The following is a 15,431-nucleotide window of genomic DNA, read 5'->3' on the forward strand; positions in this document are numbered from 1 at the left end:
CTCCTTTCATTTTCTTCCTTTATTATTGTAAGCCATCTAGAGTAGTCCCACAGCAAGAAAGGTAGCAAATAAATTAAACTTAAACGAATTTGTAGCTTATGTAAATAATTTAAAAATGAAAAATTCAAAGATCCTCTAAAAATGGTAACAAGGTTATTTGAAAGTACTGTTCAAATATTAAAACTCTCAATAATATACATCTCATTTAATTGTTTCATTACATGAACAATAAATGCTGATTGTAGTAGGCAACATAGTTTTTTTTCTTCAAAATTCATAATTAAATATTTGTCAAATGCATTATCTTTCCATTCTTCTGGAAGTATCTGACTAATCTGTCTATTTTTATAATATTATGAAATGTAAACAAACACTTGTACCTACTTTTCTAATATAAAAATCTGATTTATAAGGAAGTCTTTCAAACATCACAAGATGAATTCTGACAGTTGCAGGCCTACCCTTACGAACTTGCAAGTAACTGTTCAGAAGTATTGTAGTAAAAGTTGAAGATGTAATTAAATTCCTTGGGGCATGTACAAATACAGGTAGTCTTCAAGTTACGAATACAATTGAGCCTTCCCATTCCATTAATAACCTGAGTATTTGTGAGCGTGAATCCCATATCTTGAACGCAATTACTCCCTCCTTTCACTCACACATTCACTAATTGAATGTACGGTTTGTTAATTGCACATGAGGTATTTCAGGGTAAGGAAGGCCATGGGGGACCTAATGATGGAACAGGGCACCTGCTTAAGATCACCCAAGGCCTCCCTGATGCTCTGAAATACCTCATGCACTCCACAACTGCTTTCCCCCAAACCTGCTGCACTGGGTCACTTATTGTGTGAAGCTCTAATAAGCTGTCTCCTCTCCAGTCTCTGACATGCACACCGCTCCACAGCTGCATTTTGGTGTGCGCAGGCTCACCTGGCAATTTGCCAGCCAAAATGGAGCTTTGAAGGGGCAGTCCCGCCCCTCCAAATCTCTGTTTTGGCTGCAAAGTGTCAGGCAAAGCCTGCACAGACCAAAATGGAGTGCCCACCCTTCTAACACTCAATTTTGGCCAGCAAAGTGCAGAGCGGAGGAGAATAGACAAGATGAATGTTGCAGAACCTCTGTGGTTGTTCATAAGGGCAAACAACTGTCATGGTGCTGCAACATTCGTAGTTTCAGGACTTGTCTGTAAACACTACGGGGTGCTAATTGTGTAACTTCAAACGTTTGCTAAGGAAACGCTCATAACCTGGGGATTGCCCGTATTTCCTAAGTTACATACTGTAAACTCAACGTAATGCAAAAGTAGCTAAGATGCATAGATGCAGTTCCACTGTACGCACAATGCATACATTAGACATACAGTAGACAGTAGACAGATAAATACCCTATGTATGCAAAAATTGAATTGTAGAAGGCTTTCTGAAATAAAATGGTAACATAATCAGAAAAGTCCTATGTAACTATGCTAGTGGTCTAAAACTGGACAACAATTCATGAGAACATAATATTTTTTTTGATTAGACCAAGAAAGCATATAACATAGCATCCTATTTATCACAAAAGACCATCAGACCTCAATGAAGTGATCCATAACTAAGGCATGAGGGCAATAGCCATCTCTTATTACAGGTAGTCTTTTATTTAGAGCCATAACTGAATCCAAAATTTGTGTTGCTAAGTGAGACAGTTGTTAAGTAAGTTTTGTCACATTCTGCAACCTTTCTTGCCACAGTTATTAAGTGACTCACTGCAGTTGCTAAGTTAGTATAACAATTGTAAAGTGAATCTGGCTTCCCCACTCACTTTGATTGTCAGAAAAGAGCACAAAAGCTGATCACATGACCTGGGACACTGCAACCATCATAAATATGAGTCAGTTACCAAGCATCCAAATTTTGATCGTGACCATGGGAATGTTGCAATGGTTTTTAAGTGTGAAAAACAGTCATAAGTCAGGTTTTTCAATACTGTTGTAACTTCAAACCATCACTAAACAAATAGCTGTTAGTCAAGGGTTACCTGTATTGTTGCCACCTCTTAGTGTTACCTTTCAAAACATTCAAGTTGGCATGGAGCTGATAAGAACATGTTCCTTGAAGACACTCACTTTGCAAAGTGCTTTTTTTCCCTTCCATCCCAATAATATAAATACTTCAGAAAAAGTAAAGGGGTGATTAAAAAAATTTGTAGGATACAGAAACAAATGATACATACATTCAGTATATGTGATGCATCAAAAAGCAACAATAAAGGACATTTAAGATTATTTCTTTGATACCTGCAATACTCAGGGACTCCAAAGTAAGTTCCTTGTTGTTTGGTTTATAAATAGTCTTATGAATAGGCTAGTGTTTGCATATACAAATTTTAAAAAAAGAAAGGAGTTTGGCTAAAAAGAAAATATGGTTTCTCAAACCAAAAGGAAGACATGAGACTATGCTAAAATGCTAATTTTTTATTAAAACGCTAATAAATAAAGCCTAAAATTCGAGGTAACATTAGTAATAATTTTAGGCATTATCATAAACTATTATGAATAGTTGCCATGAATAGGCCTTTCCTTCCTATATTTAATCTCCTTTCTCGGCCCATTAAATTGATGGTTATCATTGCTTCCTCTATGCTGTTCAAATCAGAATTTAACTTTCTTGTATTATTAACTTAAAAAAGAAGAAAAACCATGTTAATTTTTCTTAACATGCACCTATAGAACAGGATTTTTTCTAGATACCTTCTAAAAATATTATCCACTCACAAGTACTAAATTCCTAGTGAATATACTGTGTTCAGTATATCACTTACATGTTTATAATGTAGCTTAAATCACATGCTCAAGTTGTATCTATATTCTTCCTTGTTTTATGCTTACGATGCAAAAGTTTTACTAAGTCTAGACTGTGGCAAACTATTAGCAGTAACCTCATATAACATGATAGTTATATTCTTCTAAATAAGGCATCCCCTGATAATAAGCCCAATTGGGCTTTTGAGCGCATGGCAATAAAACCAAGCACTTATTTCAGGGTTCAAAAATATATAAGAGGGTCTTATTTTCGGGAAAACACAGGTAAAATTAAATTTCTATGCCATTCGTCTGACTTACTAGGGTTGATTCAATGCAGTAATTTTCAATAGCAAGTATGCCCTTTTTCTTTTCTAGCTCTCATATTCAGAATAAATTGAATACAGATACTCCTTGGTTAGCAACCATTTGTTCCGTGATTGTTTGCAATTATGTTGGCACTGATTAAGGATCTTAAAACCCATGCCTGATATTATATAAACTTTGCAGTGCCCCCAAATTAACATAATTGCAATCTGGATATTTGGAAACTAATTTGCACTTATGACTAGTTGTCAACCAGACTACGATTATGTTATCATTATTTGCAATCTTCCCTGTTGGCTTCTCCAGAAAGTCAGTAAATGGGAGAAAAAAATGAGAAGAGTCCTTTTGTCTCTAGGAGTTGGCTATGAAGATCCTGTTCCAAACTCCAACTTGGATTTTGGGAACAAATCTTTTTCAAAAAGTCTCCAGAGACAATTCAAGGATTTTGGCACAGTGTTTGAAGTACAAGGTGTTTAAACAAGCCCCTAGAGGGAGTCCTTGTCTTTGGGGCTGGCTGAAAAAGTCTGTTCTGAAATTCAAGCTGGATTTTCAGCCATGGCAGAATTTACAGCCCAGAGTAAAGAGACTGGGGAGAGTTAGTAAAGTAAGAAACAAGAGGTGCCTTAGGCAGGTGGGAGAGACCTGGCACAAGGATCTTTTTTTTCCTCACTCAAATCCAGAAAAACCTTGGATTTCAGCAAGGAGAATTTTCAGCGCCTGAGCAGAGAAACACACACTAAAAGATTGCAGCAGGCGTCTCACCCCCAAAGCAGTCTACGCTCCTTGGGACTCCATTTACTTAAAAACCCAAAAATTAACAACCATAATCAAGTAGTCCTTGCTTAACACCATTTGTTTAGTGATGATTTCAAACTACAATGGCACTGAAAAAATGACTTACAATTGTTCTTGCACCTATGGCTATCATAGCATCTCCATAGTCACATGATCATGATCCTGGATCTTATAAATTGGCTCATATTTACAACAGTTGCAGTGTCCTATGCAGTGTCATCTGCAACCGTCCCAGGCAACATCCAACAAGTAAAGTCAACAGCAAAGTAAGCAGACAGTCACAACTGACAGTCTTGTGATTTCACACTTAACAATCAGGAATGATTTACTTAAGGAGCATGATAAAAAGTCAAGAAATTGGGGGTGGTCACATAATGTCTCAATGACTGCCCCATTTAATTATGAACTTTCCAGCTCCTATTTTATTTATAAATTATTGTATTGTATTTACAGGTATATAAGTATATAGGTAATCTAGCTAATAGCACACTGAATTAGTTCTGGGTCACATATTTAGTTACTTACAATCTACCATCTATAACCCTGTTTCCTTGAAAATAAGCCCTACCTCAAAAATAAGCTCTAGCATGTTTTACGTGTGCATCTAACATAAGCCCTACCCCCAAAATAAGCCATACTTAAGAGCCTGGGCAGCCAACAGCCCACACATTCCATCTGGTTTCTTGTGGTGCCACAGCCATGAGGTGAGGGGAGGGGAGCTGCCCCACGCGCCCAGCACTAGTTTACCTCAGTGCCCCCACACCTAGGCAATCCATGCCCAACACCTGCCTCATGGCAGCAGAACCAGCACTCATGTGCAGGAGCCCATGTGGCTGCTGGCCCATTTCTTCTGCTTGCTCATGACCGCAACAGAGCAGGAGACTGAGTGGTGTGCTGGTGCCATGAGGCGAGGCAGGTGTTGAGGCATGGATGGTCTGGCTTTGGGGGCACTGAGATAAGCCAGTGTGAGGTGCATGGGGCAGCTCCATTCCTCTCATCTCGTGGCCGCAGCACTGGCAGGCCATGCAGCCTCGTGCCCTACTGCAAGCAAGCAGAATAAGTGGGCCTCTCATACATGGGGGAGGGAATAAGACTTACCCCAAAAATAAGCCTTAGTGCATATTTTGGGGGCCAAAAGAAAATAATACCTGATCTTGTTTTTGGGGAAACATGAGTCTTACATATCCTGTGGGAGTAATAGATACAAATTAGGACCATCATTTGTATCCGTCAGTCACTCCAAGTAAACAAAACAGGAAATGCAACTAGATGAATTAATACTATTTTATTCTAAGCCTGAAAGTACAACTCTCTCCCCTTTACTTTTAACTGCCTGATCAATAAGGGTGAGTTTTTCCTAGGTTTCTTTATATGACTATTATTAAGCCACTGGCAGCATCTATCTCTGTTGTCTGACTGTTTCCTAGGCAGCATCCCTTCCCCTCATCTCTCAACGTCATTTCCATATATTACAATGTCAATGCTTCCTTATGGCAGCATGTGACAGCCACTCTTCATTTAGCAGTTACCTTGTTAGTGCTAAATACAGTCTGAACATCTGACAGTGCGGTGAACCGTAATAATAATATTTGAATACCACTGGCATTGACAAAATCACCATCAATTTATTGTAAAAGGCAGCTTTACTTTGAACAGTTTACATCCTGCAACAATAATACTATTAAACAATATCATCTGCCTATTCCAGGTCTTTGGAAAGGACATGAGAGGTGGATAACAATGCCAAATTCAATCTCAACATCTGGCTGACTATGCAACCAATCACCATCATATCATTTTCTGACCATGTATGCATTTATAACCAAATTTTGTGTGCCTGATAATAAAAGATTTCAGCACAAAACTGAATTAAACTCTGGAGGGTTCTAATTAACTACTGGTAATTAAATTCTGACCTTGTAAATTTGCATTTATAAGTTTTTATTTCTTTTCTGATAAATGAATTTTGGTGCCAGCAACAAAATTGTATCGCCAATATATTTAGACAATAGAAAGTTTAAATTCAGATATTTCTAGTAACTATAGAAAATAAATGTCATTTCTGGTGGGGAACTTTCTTCTGTTTAAAAAATACCTCTGGTGTCGATGGGCTAATCTATATGCAGAAAATACTAAAGCAATTACCATTCCTATATACACATTAGATATTAAACTGTATTTGTTGAACTACTCACACATGGTATTAAAATATCAATTATAGTTCATTTATTACACTAATTCAAAAACAAACAAGCCATTTTTTTTTTCATTTTAGAGATAGACCTTATTCATCTAATTTGTACCAAATCCATTCTCTAGAAACAATTATGATAGCACCAAAAATGCTGGGGGGAAAACTACTCTTGAGTTCTGACCTGCTATTTGAATTTCTCAGATGTTTATCAAACTTTTTCTCTAGAGCTGGAGGCAACTAATGTGGGAATTTTTCAAAAAAAAATCCGAATGTCATCAACCTGTGAGATAGGCTATTCTAGGGCAGAAAGACAATAATTCTCCATAGCTTAATGGAAACTTCTCTAGGCAAGAGAAGTGATCCTATCACACAGAAAAAGTGTAGCATATCTCCTCAAAAGGCCTTCTTTGAATCCAGCAAATTTGGAGAACTAGCATCTAGTCTAGCCTTTATTATATAGGCATTATAACTTCTGTCACTAAATTAAATGGATCATCTGGATTCTTTCCAAACTATGTTGGGGACAGATATGGGAAAGAAACAGCATTCCTTCGATCTAGGCTTTTGTTAGAGTGTGGATGTGGGGGAGGGTATCCCTCTTGATCCTTTTAGATCTCTTACCTGCTTTCAGTGCAAATCAACCATGCTAACTTTCTGGTATGCTTCTGAGAATTGCGGGGAAGGGCACTATGCTTCAGTGATTGTGTTCTCATTTAAGTAAGCAGTTTCAGTTGAAGGGAAACAAGTTCATTCTAGCAGTGACTCCTTTGCAGGCTTTGTCTCTTTCACTCCTATTGTTTAACAACCACACTGAAATTGCTAGGTCAGATTTTGGGTAAGGTGCCATCAAAATGCTGATAATACCTGCTACATATAGATCTAAAAACTATGAGGAATTGGATGGGAAGAAATAAAATTGAAATTCTGCCATGATGTAGGTCATGTTTATTCAAAAATAAAAAAGATTCTTATTGATTTGTTGTTAGCCTGGACAGGTTAGCAAGCGTCTTGAAGGAGGAAATCTACAACATGAGATTCATTCCAGATTCACAGCTAAAGGGCACATTTGCCCAACCTATGTTTAACTGGAGTAGGAAGCTGTGGCAATAGTCATCCATGTCTTTATCATTTTTAGAATGGCTTATAAGTGATGTCATTTGCACAATCTTTTAAAATTACTCAGAAGCTGAAACTGGTTCAGAACACAGCAACCTACTACATAGCCATTAGGCTTAGATGACAGCAGCACCTGGGATGCTTCACTGGCTCCCCAAGAACAATTCAAAGTCCCAGCTATCAACTATAAAGACTTATATGATTTAGCACCAAGGTATCTGCAACTACCTTCTCTTACATGTATGAGAATCAACCCATTCAAGGAGTGATTCCTCACTAAGAATATTAAGAAATTTTCCGTGTCATACTAGGAAGGAAGGAAAGCAACATAGTTTATTCCTACAAAATACCATATTCCCAAGAATTCAGATGATAAGCTTCTTGAAAGTCTTTAGAATGCTCTAAAAAGAATTGTTTTACGGTGAGCCATTGGGTAACTAATGGTGCCACAATGCCACAAACAATTAAAGGGGGTAATTATTAGATTTAATTGTAGATTGGCTGAATTAATATTAGATTAGCTTATTTTAAATCCTATCTTTATTACTTTATCATAACAATGGTGGCAAGCATATATTAATAATCCTTCCTCCTCTTATTTTAAAGTAATAAATCCATGTCTCCCCAACGAAATCCAATACGTTAATCCTTATACCATATTAGCAATTGCTTTCTTTTCTCCATTTTGAAGATATTTTTAATCTACTCCTATGTTTTCAATATTCCCTCTGTCACAGTGTTATTTACTTTTAATAATACATTTTAATCTAGAATTGTGATTCTTCAGAAACCACTGGAATAGTCCAAGCCAACCTGGCCATTCCTAAACGTGCTGGAAAATGTAAACTAATACTGTCAAATTAATCTAAGGTTGTCTGCTACAGATAAGCAAACCATATTTCAAAGGAAAACCTGAGATCCAAAAAAAACCCCACATTTACTTTTGCACTCTACTCTGCTGAATTATTTGTAGTCAAATTCCTAAACCTTCTGATAGTGAGGCAAAAATGTAACATGTGTACATTTTTGTACAGATTCTTTCCCAGTCCTCATTTCACTCATTTAAAAGGACTAATTGATCAGGTATTTCTACTCTTTAGAGCCACAGGGGCCCCAAAAAGTCTACTGCAATTTTCAGTTTGCTATAACGGATCGGTCCATCTTTGATAAAGCCCTTGCACAGAAAGCTAACTCTTTCAGAAGATAGGAGCACTACTCATACCTTTCATGCACCAAAGTTGGGGGGATACTACTTGAAATACTGAGTTTTCTCTTCTGTTCATTTTTTTTTTATTTTGGAAAAGAAAGAGGGGTATTTTACACAGTGTCTTGTTCCTTAAACGAAACTATAGATGTATGAATAGGGAGAAATTAAAATGCAGGAATTTTTGCTCTTTCTTCTGGCTCCCTTAATCAAGAAAGAATCAGAATAGGTCTTAAAGCATGAAGGCAGGCCACTTAAGTATGCTGTTAATGAGAACACATTACTGCCAACCCAAAAACTGAGGTGATATTCTAGTTCTTATTATCTCGTGATGTCTTCTCTTTGCTCCTTCCCTTTTGGCAAATGAGGAAACTTCTATGCTGCCATTGCTTCAGCATAATCCTGGTAGACTATACTGCCACTCTGTCTAGACTACCACTTGCATTTGCAATCTTAAAATTTTTGCAATTCTCCGAAAGATCCTCATGAATTCCTATGGGTTGCAACCTAGTTTGAAGAATATTTGTTAAATTTTATTTTATTTATTTATTTATTAAATGTATATCCTACCCATCACACAATTCGGAAATTAGCTAGGTGGTTAAGTGTGAGCTTGATGACATGACAATTAAGTTGAAATATAAGCTATCTAAAAAACACTACTCAAGGAACAGTCATTAATGTATTAAAATGAAAACTAGACACCAGTAAGAAATCAGCCATGCAAGAAACACTTTTGTTTAAATGAAGGGAATTCTTATCAAATACTGCATATGAATGATACAAAATTGGTTTGCACAGCTTAAGCCACAAAAACCAAAAACAATATTAAAAGACATAATGCAAAGATTAGTCAAATTAGCTGGGAATAAAAATATTATATTTAACATAAAAATGAAAAATTTCTCCAATTAGCAATCAACTATCAAATTCAACTAGCAAATAGATTGAGGATATATGGTGTGGTCATAGCACTCCAAACAGCTGACTGTAAATTAAATATGCGCCAGCAGTGGGACACGGCTGCAAAAAATATAATGCAACTTTAAACTAATTTAGCATAGGAATAATTTCCAAATCACAGGAAATAATAATTCTATTCCATTCTACTTCAAGTACTGTCCAGTTCAGAGCACACTATTTTAAAAAGAATTCAGAGAAATTGGAACAGGCCCAAATGTGTCTCAGAATGTTCAGACTACCCAGGACCTGTTGATACAGTTCTACAGAGGAATTATTGAGTTTGTCATTTGTACTTGTATAACTGTCTGGTTTGGTACAGCAAACAAACCGGTATAGATTTCAATGGATAATTTAGGACTGCAGAAAAAACAATTGCAACTAGTCTGCCATCCATTGAGGACCTGTATACTGCACGGGTCAGAAGGAGGGCTGAGAAAATATCTATAGATCCCTCGCATCCTGGAGAAAAACTGTTTCAATTTCTCCTCTTGGGAACACTGCTACAGGATACTGCATGCCAAAACAGCTACACAAATCTCCCTCATGCAATCACTCTGCTTAATATCTAATTCCCACAGGACTGTCTTATGCCTAAGGATATTTACCCACGCAGTAGGGCTATATTATCTTTCTTTTCTACTACCTTCTCTTATTAGTATTTTATGGTTATATTACTTAGTTGTTTGTATGTACACCAAGAGCTTATGCACCAAAGACAAATTCTTTCTGTGTCCAATCACGCTTGGGCAAAAAAGAATTCTATTCCTATTTTACTCCTGTATTCTATTCTCAATAACAACAATCCAAGAAACTAAATCGTATGAAAAAGATCGAGGGAGATGGGTATGTTTAGCATTAAGCATTTTTCGAATACCAAATAACTTCCTTATTTTAGAATACATGGAAGGAGAATATTTGTAGCTCAGGGTTGAAATGAGGAGTCCTTGATGCTCTCTGAGCTTGGTTATTTTTTGGTGATGTTTCATTACTTAAATTAAATAACATCATTATTGTTAACAGGCAGTAGGATTTGCTCTCAATTCATATTCTAATGGCTTGCCCTGTCAATTGGTGGGAGAGATCTTGGTGGTTCTTTGGTGGCCTGTTTACTATTAGCTTGTTTGGCAATTTCTTGACTGGGGTATTATTTACTTAGATCTGATGTTAATCTGGGTGTTAATCTGGGTGTTGACTGCTGGAGGGGAGGTGTTTTGGTCTTTTTGTTCACTTTCTAGCTTGTTTATTATCTCTTTTGCATAGTATGTAGATGTTGTTCAGGTCTATGTGTATATTGATTTGATACTAATATTGATTTTATATTGATAGCATTTTTGGATTAAGCTTAGTTTAGGATGGTCACAGTTTCCCCATGAAACCCCAAGAAACTATGGTTATGTCATATGCTCCTGGGCCCCATCAATGGACATTCCTTGACTGACAGGTTCTGCAGCATGCTCCCTCTGCTGGCAAGATTGGGGTGGGACAATCCCATTGTGTTAAGATAGTTCTTCAGATAGTCTGGATCCATGCCATGAAGGGCTTTAAAGGTGATAACCAGTACCTTGAATTGCACTGTAAGCAAGCCAACAACTAATGCAGCTGAACAACAATGTAACATGAGCTACCCTAGGAGTCCCAACAACAGCCCATGCCACCACATTTTGCACCAGTTGTAGCTTCCAATTACACTTTGAGGCCCATATAGAGTAAATTGCAATAGTCTAGGCATGAAATGACCAAGGCTTGAGTAACTAAGCACAAGTACTCCCAATCCAAGAAAGGTTGTAACTGATGTACAGCACTGAGTTGTGCAAATGCTCTCCTAGCTATGACTTCTGCCTGCTCTTAAAGCAGAAGTCATAGGTCCCGGAGAACCCCCAAGTTGCGCATGAGATCTATTTGGGGTTGACCCATTAGATTATGTCAAACTTCTGGATCTCAACCCTCCAAGCACTCAAAGTCATTTGGCCTTGCCAGGGTTCAGTCGAAGTATGTTGTCCCTTATCCAGATTCTCACAGGCTCCAGGCAACACAGGAGAGCAGCAATAGCATTTGGGACACCATGGGTGGAAATATAGAGTTGACTATCATTTGTGCATTGATGATACTTCAATCTATGGTGACCACCATTTGATATCACCCAGCGGCTTCATATAATGTTAAAAAAGAGTGGAAAGAGTACTGAGCCCTGCAACATACCATAAAGGAGTGGTCCTGGATCTCTCACTCCCTAACCAATTGGGACCAGCTTTGGAGAAAGAAACCAAACTATTGCAGATTGTGCGGTCTAGCTCCACAAACAGCCCAAAAGGATACCTGATTCATCAATCTGAAGGCTGCTGAGCCATCAAGGACAGTAAGTATGGTTGCACCACCACCCCCATATTGCTCTTGCCAAATATCATCAGCAAGTGTGACCAATGCTGTTTCCAGCCAATAACTGGGCCTAGATCTTGACTGGAAAGGGTCTAGATAATCAGCTTCATCCAGGGCCCACTGAAACTGCCAAGCAACCACCTTCTCTACCACCTTCCCTAGGAAAGAAAGGTTAGAAACTGGATGAAAACTGTCCAGGTAGGTGAGCTCAAGAGATGGGGTTTTTTTTAGGAGGGGGTAAACTCTCCTTCAGCAGTGAGGAATTAATAACTACCTGAACCCACCTGGCAGTCACTATCCTGAATGCTTTCACCAATTAAAATGGACAAGAAACCAATTGACAGGTGATTGCAGTGACAGCAGTGAGGACCCTGCCCATTTCATCAAGTCTAGCAAGATTGAACTGTTCTCAGATAACTGGGTAAGATTGTTCCTCGGGCATCTCATATGGACCAACACCATTGACAGGTTTCAGCTGGGAGTGAATCCAAATGACTTTGTATGACCAGCACCCTTTCCAAGGCCACTGTAATTCCAAACAATTGTTATGTGACCAGTTGTAAGTAAACAGCTACCTATACACTTTTAAAAATATTTTGTTCCAGGTGTTTTAAAAAATGAGGCCTAATTATTAATTGCAACCACCATCATTTGATGACATTTACGTTGTAACATTTTAAAACTTATTCTAAAGAGGAGGCCATAGCCTTATTTTAGTTTTCAAAAATTTTACATACCAGTAAAATAAACCTGATTATATATTACTTTTTGGTAAATAGCAAAAAAATGGAACAAACTTGCAATTTATCTAGATATTTATCGATATGCTTGGTCAATTTAATATCAAATAGAAAGCTATATTTTACAATACTAGGAGAGAGGAGAATTGCTGATATCACATTGACCTTCTCAATGACAAAATCAATGACCAAAGAAATTTGACTTTTGTAAGAAACAAAATATATAATTATATTAAATGTAAATGACAAGCGACATTCTGCTCTCAACTAGCATTTCTAATAACCTGCATTTGCTTATAGCAGTGCTAAATACAATTATTATTAATAACACTGAAAATATTACAAAATATTTATTTTGGAAATCTATTTAAATAAAATATTTCAGGTTATGCTGAAATATTAACTAAACAAGAATCACTTCATGCTGCAAATTATATGTTATTAGAAGAATTTTTCTCACTTACTCGTTTCAGTAAAAAAGCGAAGTACAAGAGTTCACAGAAGTATTTTTATAAATTCTAAAATATTTTTTAAAAAATTAAATAACAATGTTATATAAAGAAAGTCATAATTTAATTATACCTTATTATAACGATCATGAGGAACAGACTGCAACACGATAGGTTCCATTGTAGAAACATTTGCAAACTGCACCTCGGGAATGTACAGAGCACAAACCACATGAGCCCAACCTATAAAAAGTTAATTTAATTTTATTCTTAACATTTTTGACAATATAAAAGAATAAATTCATATCAAGAAGCTTCCATATGATTTGCATGTAATTTTAATTATTTAATATTCATTATTTAGCACATAATATATACAGACAGGATAAGATTATAAGATTCTTCACAGAGCTACAAGCCTAACTTTTAAACAATGAAAATGATGATTAGATAACAAAAACTATGGTCCCATACTTTATTAACTCTTTTATTAATTATCATTAAAATCAATGAGCTTATGTTTTATTTATATATTGCAGAAACTGGAGCATCTATCATAATAAGGAAACACAAAGGCCTTTTAAAATAAAAACTTATTTCCATACAAGCCTTTCTATAAAAGACATTACTACATTCCTAGATAGTAGAATAGTATTTCATGCCATAAATCATGACGTGTTTTAATGCCATTTCAATAATATGCAGCATATTATATAGACAAATAGAATTAATTCCTAGGTTACTTGATATAGGCACACATGTATAGATCTGCCTTATTTCATATCTCCTGCACTTCCTGAGAAAATTACAGATTTGTTCTAGAACAAGAAAAAGTGTAAACATCTGGCATTGTCTCTTTGTATCTTAATCTACAACTTTGCTAATTTATAAACTCCCTATATTATGTCCTGAATTGCTTTATATGAGGAATTTCCCTGGCAGTTTGATGTAATAATTTCCTAAAATAAAAAAAAATAACGAAATTGTGAGAATTTCAAAAAGTAACAGTATTATTTCACAAAAAATAAAGTTCTACTCCTACTAAATATATATTCTAATATTTCCCTGAATAGAAAACATTACATATTAGAAGAATATAACATATGATGGAATGATGGAAACCACTTTACATATTCCATGCACTAACTGCTTCCTTCATCTACCATGCTTTGCTGCCACACCGCACTCTTATTTTATTTCTATTCCAGCTCTACTTTTTTAGATTCCTCTCCTTCAAATTATCCTTTTTGGTAAAAAAATTCCTTGAATTCCAGTTTTGCTAATTCATGCTAATTACTTCAAATCTTAAGACTTGCTTTTATAATGAAATTTTAGAAATTCTAGTTTCATTTTTTCAAAAGACAGAATGTTTAAAGACCAATGATCATGTCTTATATAAAACTCTTTTAACAGATGAATTACTATAAAATGTTAACAATTATGGAGATAATTTAAGATATAAAACAAAGATCACTAATCATATAATCAATACCTCTACCAAAAAGCTGGGATGCACTCATTTCATTAGGCATATTACTATATAAGAATACTTGTATTTTAGAATTATATAAAATGCAAGATGATATTCTCACAACCAAATTAAATAAGAAATGGATGTCATATGTTTGGTTTTTATCTTCTTTAAGAAATCTTGTAAGAACTGATTTGTGATGATAATGCCATTGCCTGATCCCATGCAAATAAGGTTATCCAGTGACTGCTGTTTGCTTTACACCACCATGATATTCTCTTTGTGATAAACAATATTTTATGAAAAGCTGCATTTTATTCCAATGTAAAAAAAATAAGCGAAAGCCACCCACAAGTATATTACTTCTCTTTGAGCTTCCTTGATTCATCCATTTTTCCTGGAGAAATCGACCAATACCTTCATTGAAAAAAGCTTGATATGTGAAATTAGAATACAGCTTCAATAATATGCCACACCTCCAAAGATTCTAAATTTGTGTTATATTGCATTCAATTATCTTTAACGAAGATAAAGGAATACAAAAGGAAAACCCAGCTATTTCATTGAACCTGTACTATTAATAAGGTTCTACTTTTGACCCTACCCAGATAAGAGCTAATTTTAGGTGCTTACATTTTCTATTACATATACATATAATCAATCCCAGATTTTAAAAAATGAGAACACATCTCCCTCCCCCTCCCTCTCTCTCTAAAGAAAGAAAAACAGTATCTGTCCCTATAGTTGGTATATCTACAGAAACTTAATAGTTTCTTCAAAATTCCAGTTACTTAAAGCTATAAACTTCTCAATTGGAAATTTCCAAACCTGTTTTCATTAAATTCAAAGTCTTCAAAATCTTATTTCTCTGCTCATATTTGTTTTATCTAAGGTAAAACTGCCCTTTCTATAGACTAATTTAAAATTGTACTATACTAAATGAAAAAAATGCTTACATTATTTCTGTATCTATAACATCCAACTAACTATAGATTATGCAGTGGCCAATCC

General features: G+C 35.8%; 1 protein-coding gene across 1 annotated transcript in view; it reads right to left on the minus strand.

The window, feature by feature from the left end:
• MLLT10 (MLLT10 histone lysine methyltransferase DOT1L cofactor) overlaps positions 1-15,431 on the minus strand; it is a 174,427-nt gene that overhangs the window by 128,347 nt on the left and 30,649 nt on the right. Inside the window, 1 exon segment of the mRNA XM_058181854.1 lies at positions 13,083-13,192. Coding sequence (XP_058037837.1) covers positions 13,083-13,192 — 110 coding nt within the window.

The sequence above is a fragment of the Ahaetulla prasina genome, chromosome 4 (genome assembly GCF_028640845.1).
Source record: "Ahaetulla prasina isolate Xishuangbanna chromosome 4, ASM2864084v1, whole genome shotgun sequence".
NCBI lineage: Eukaryota > Metazoa > Chordata > Lepidosauria > Squamata > Colubridae > Ahaetulla > Ahaetulla prasina.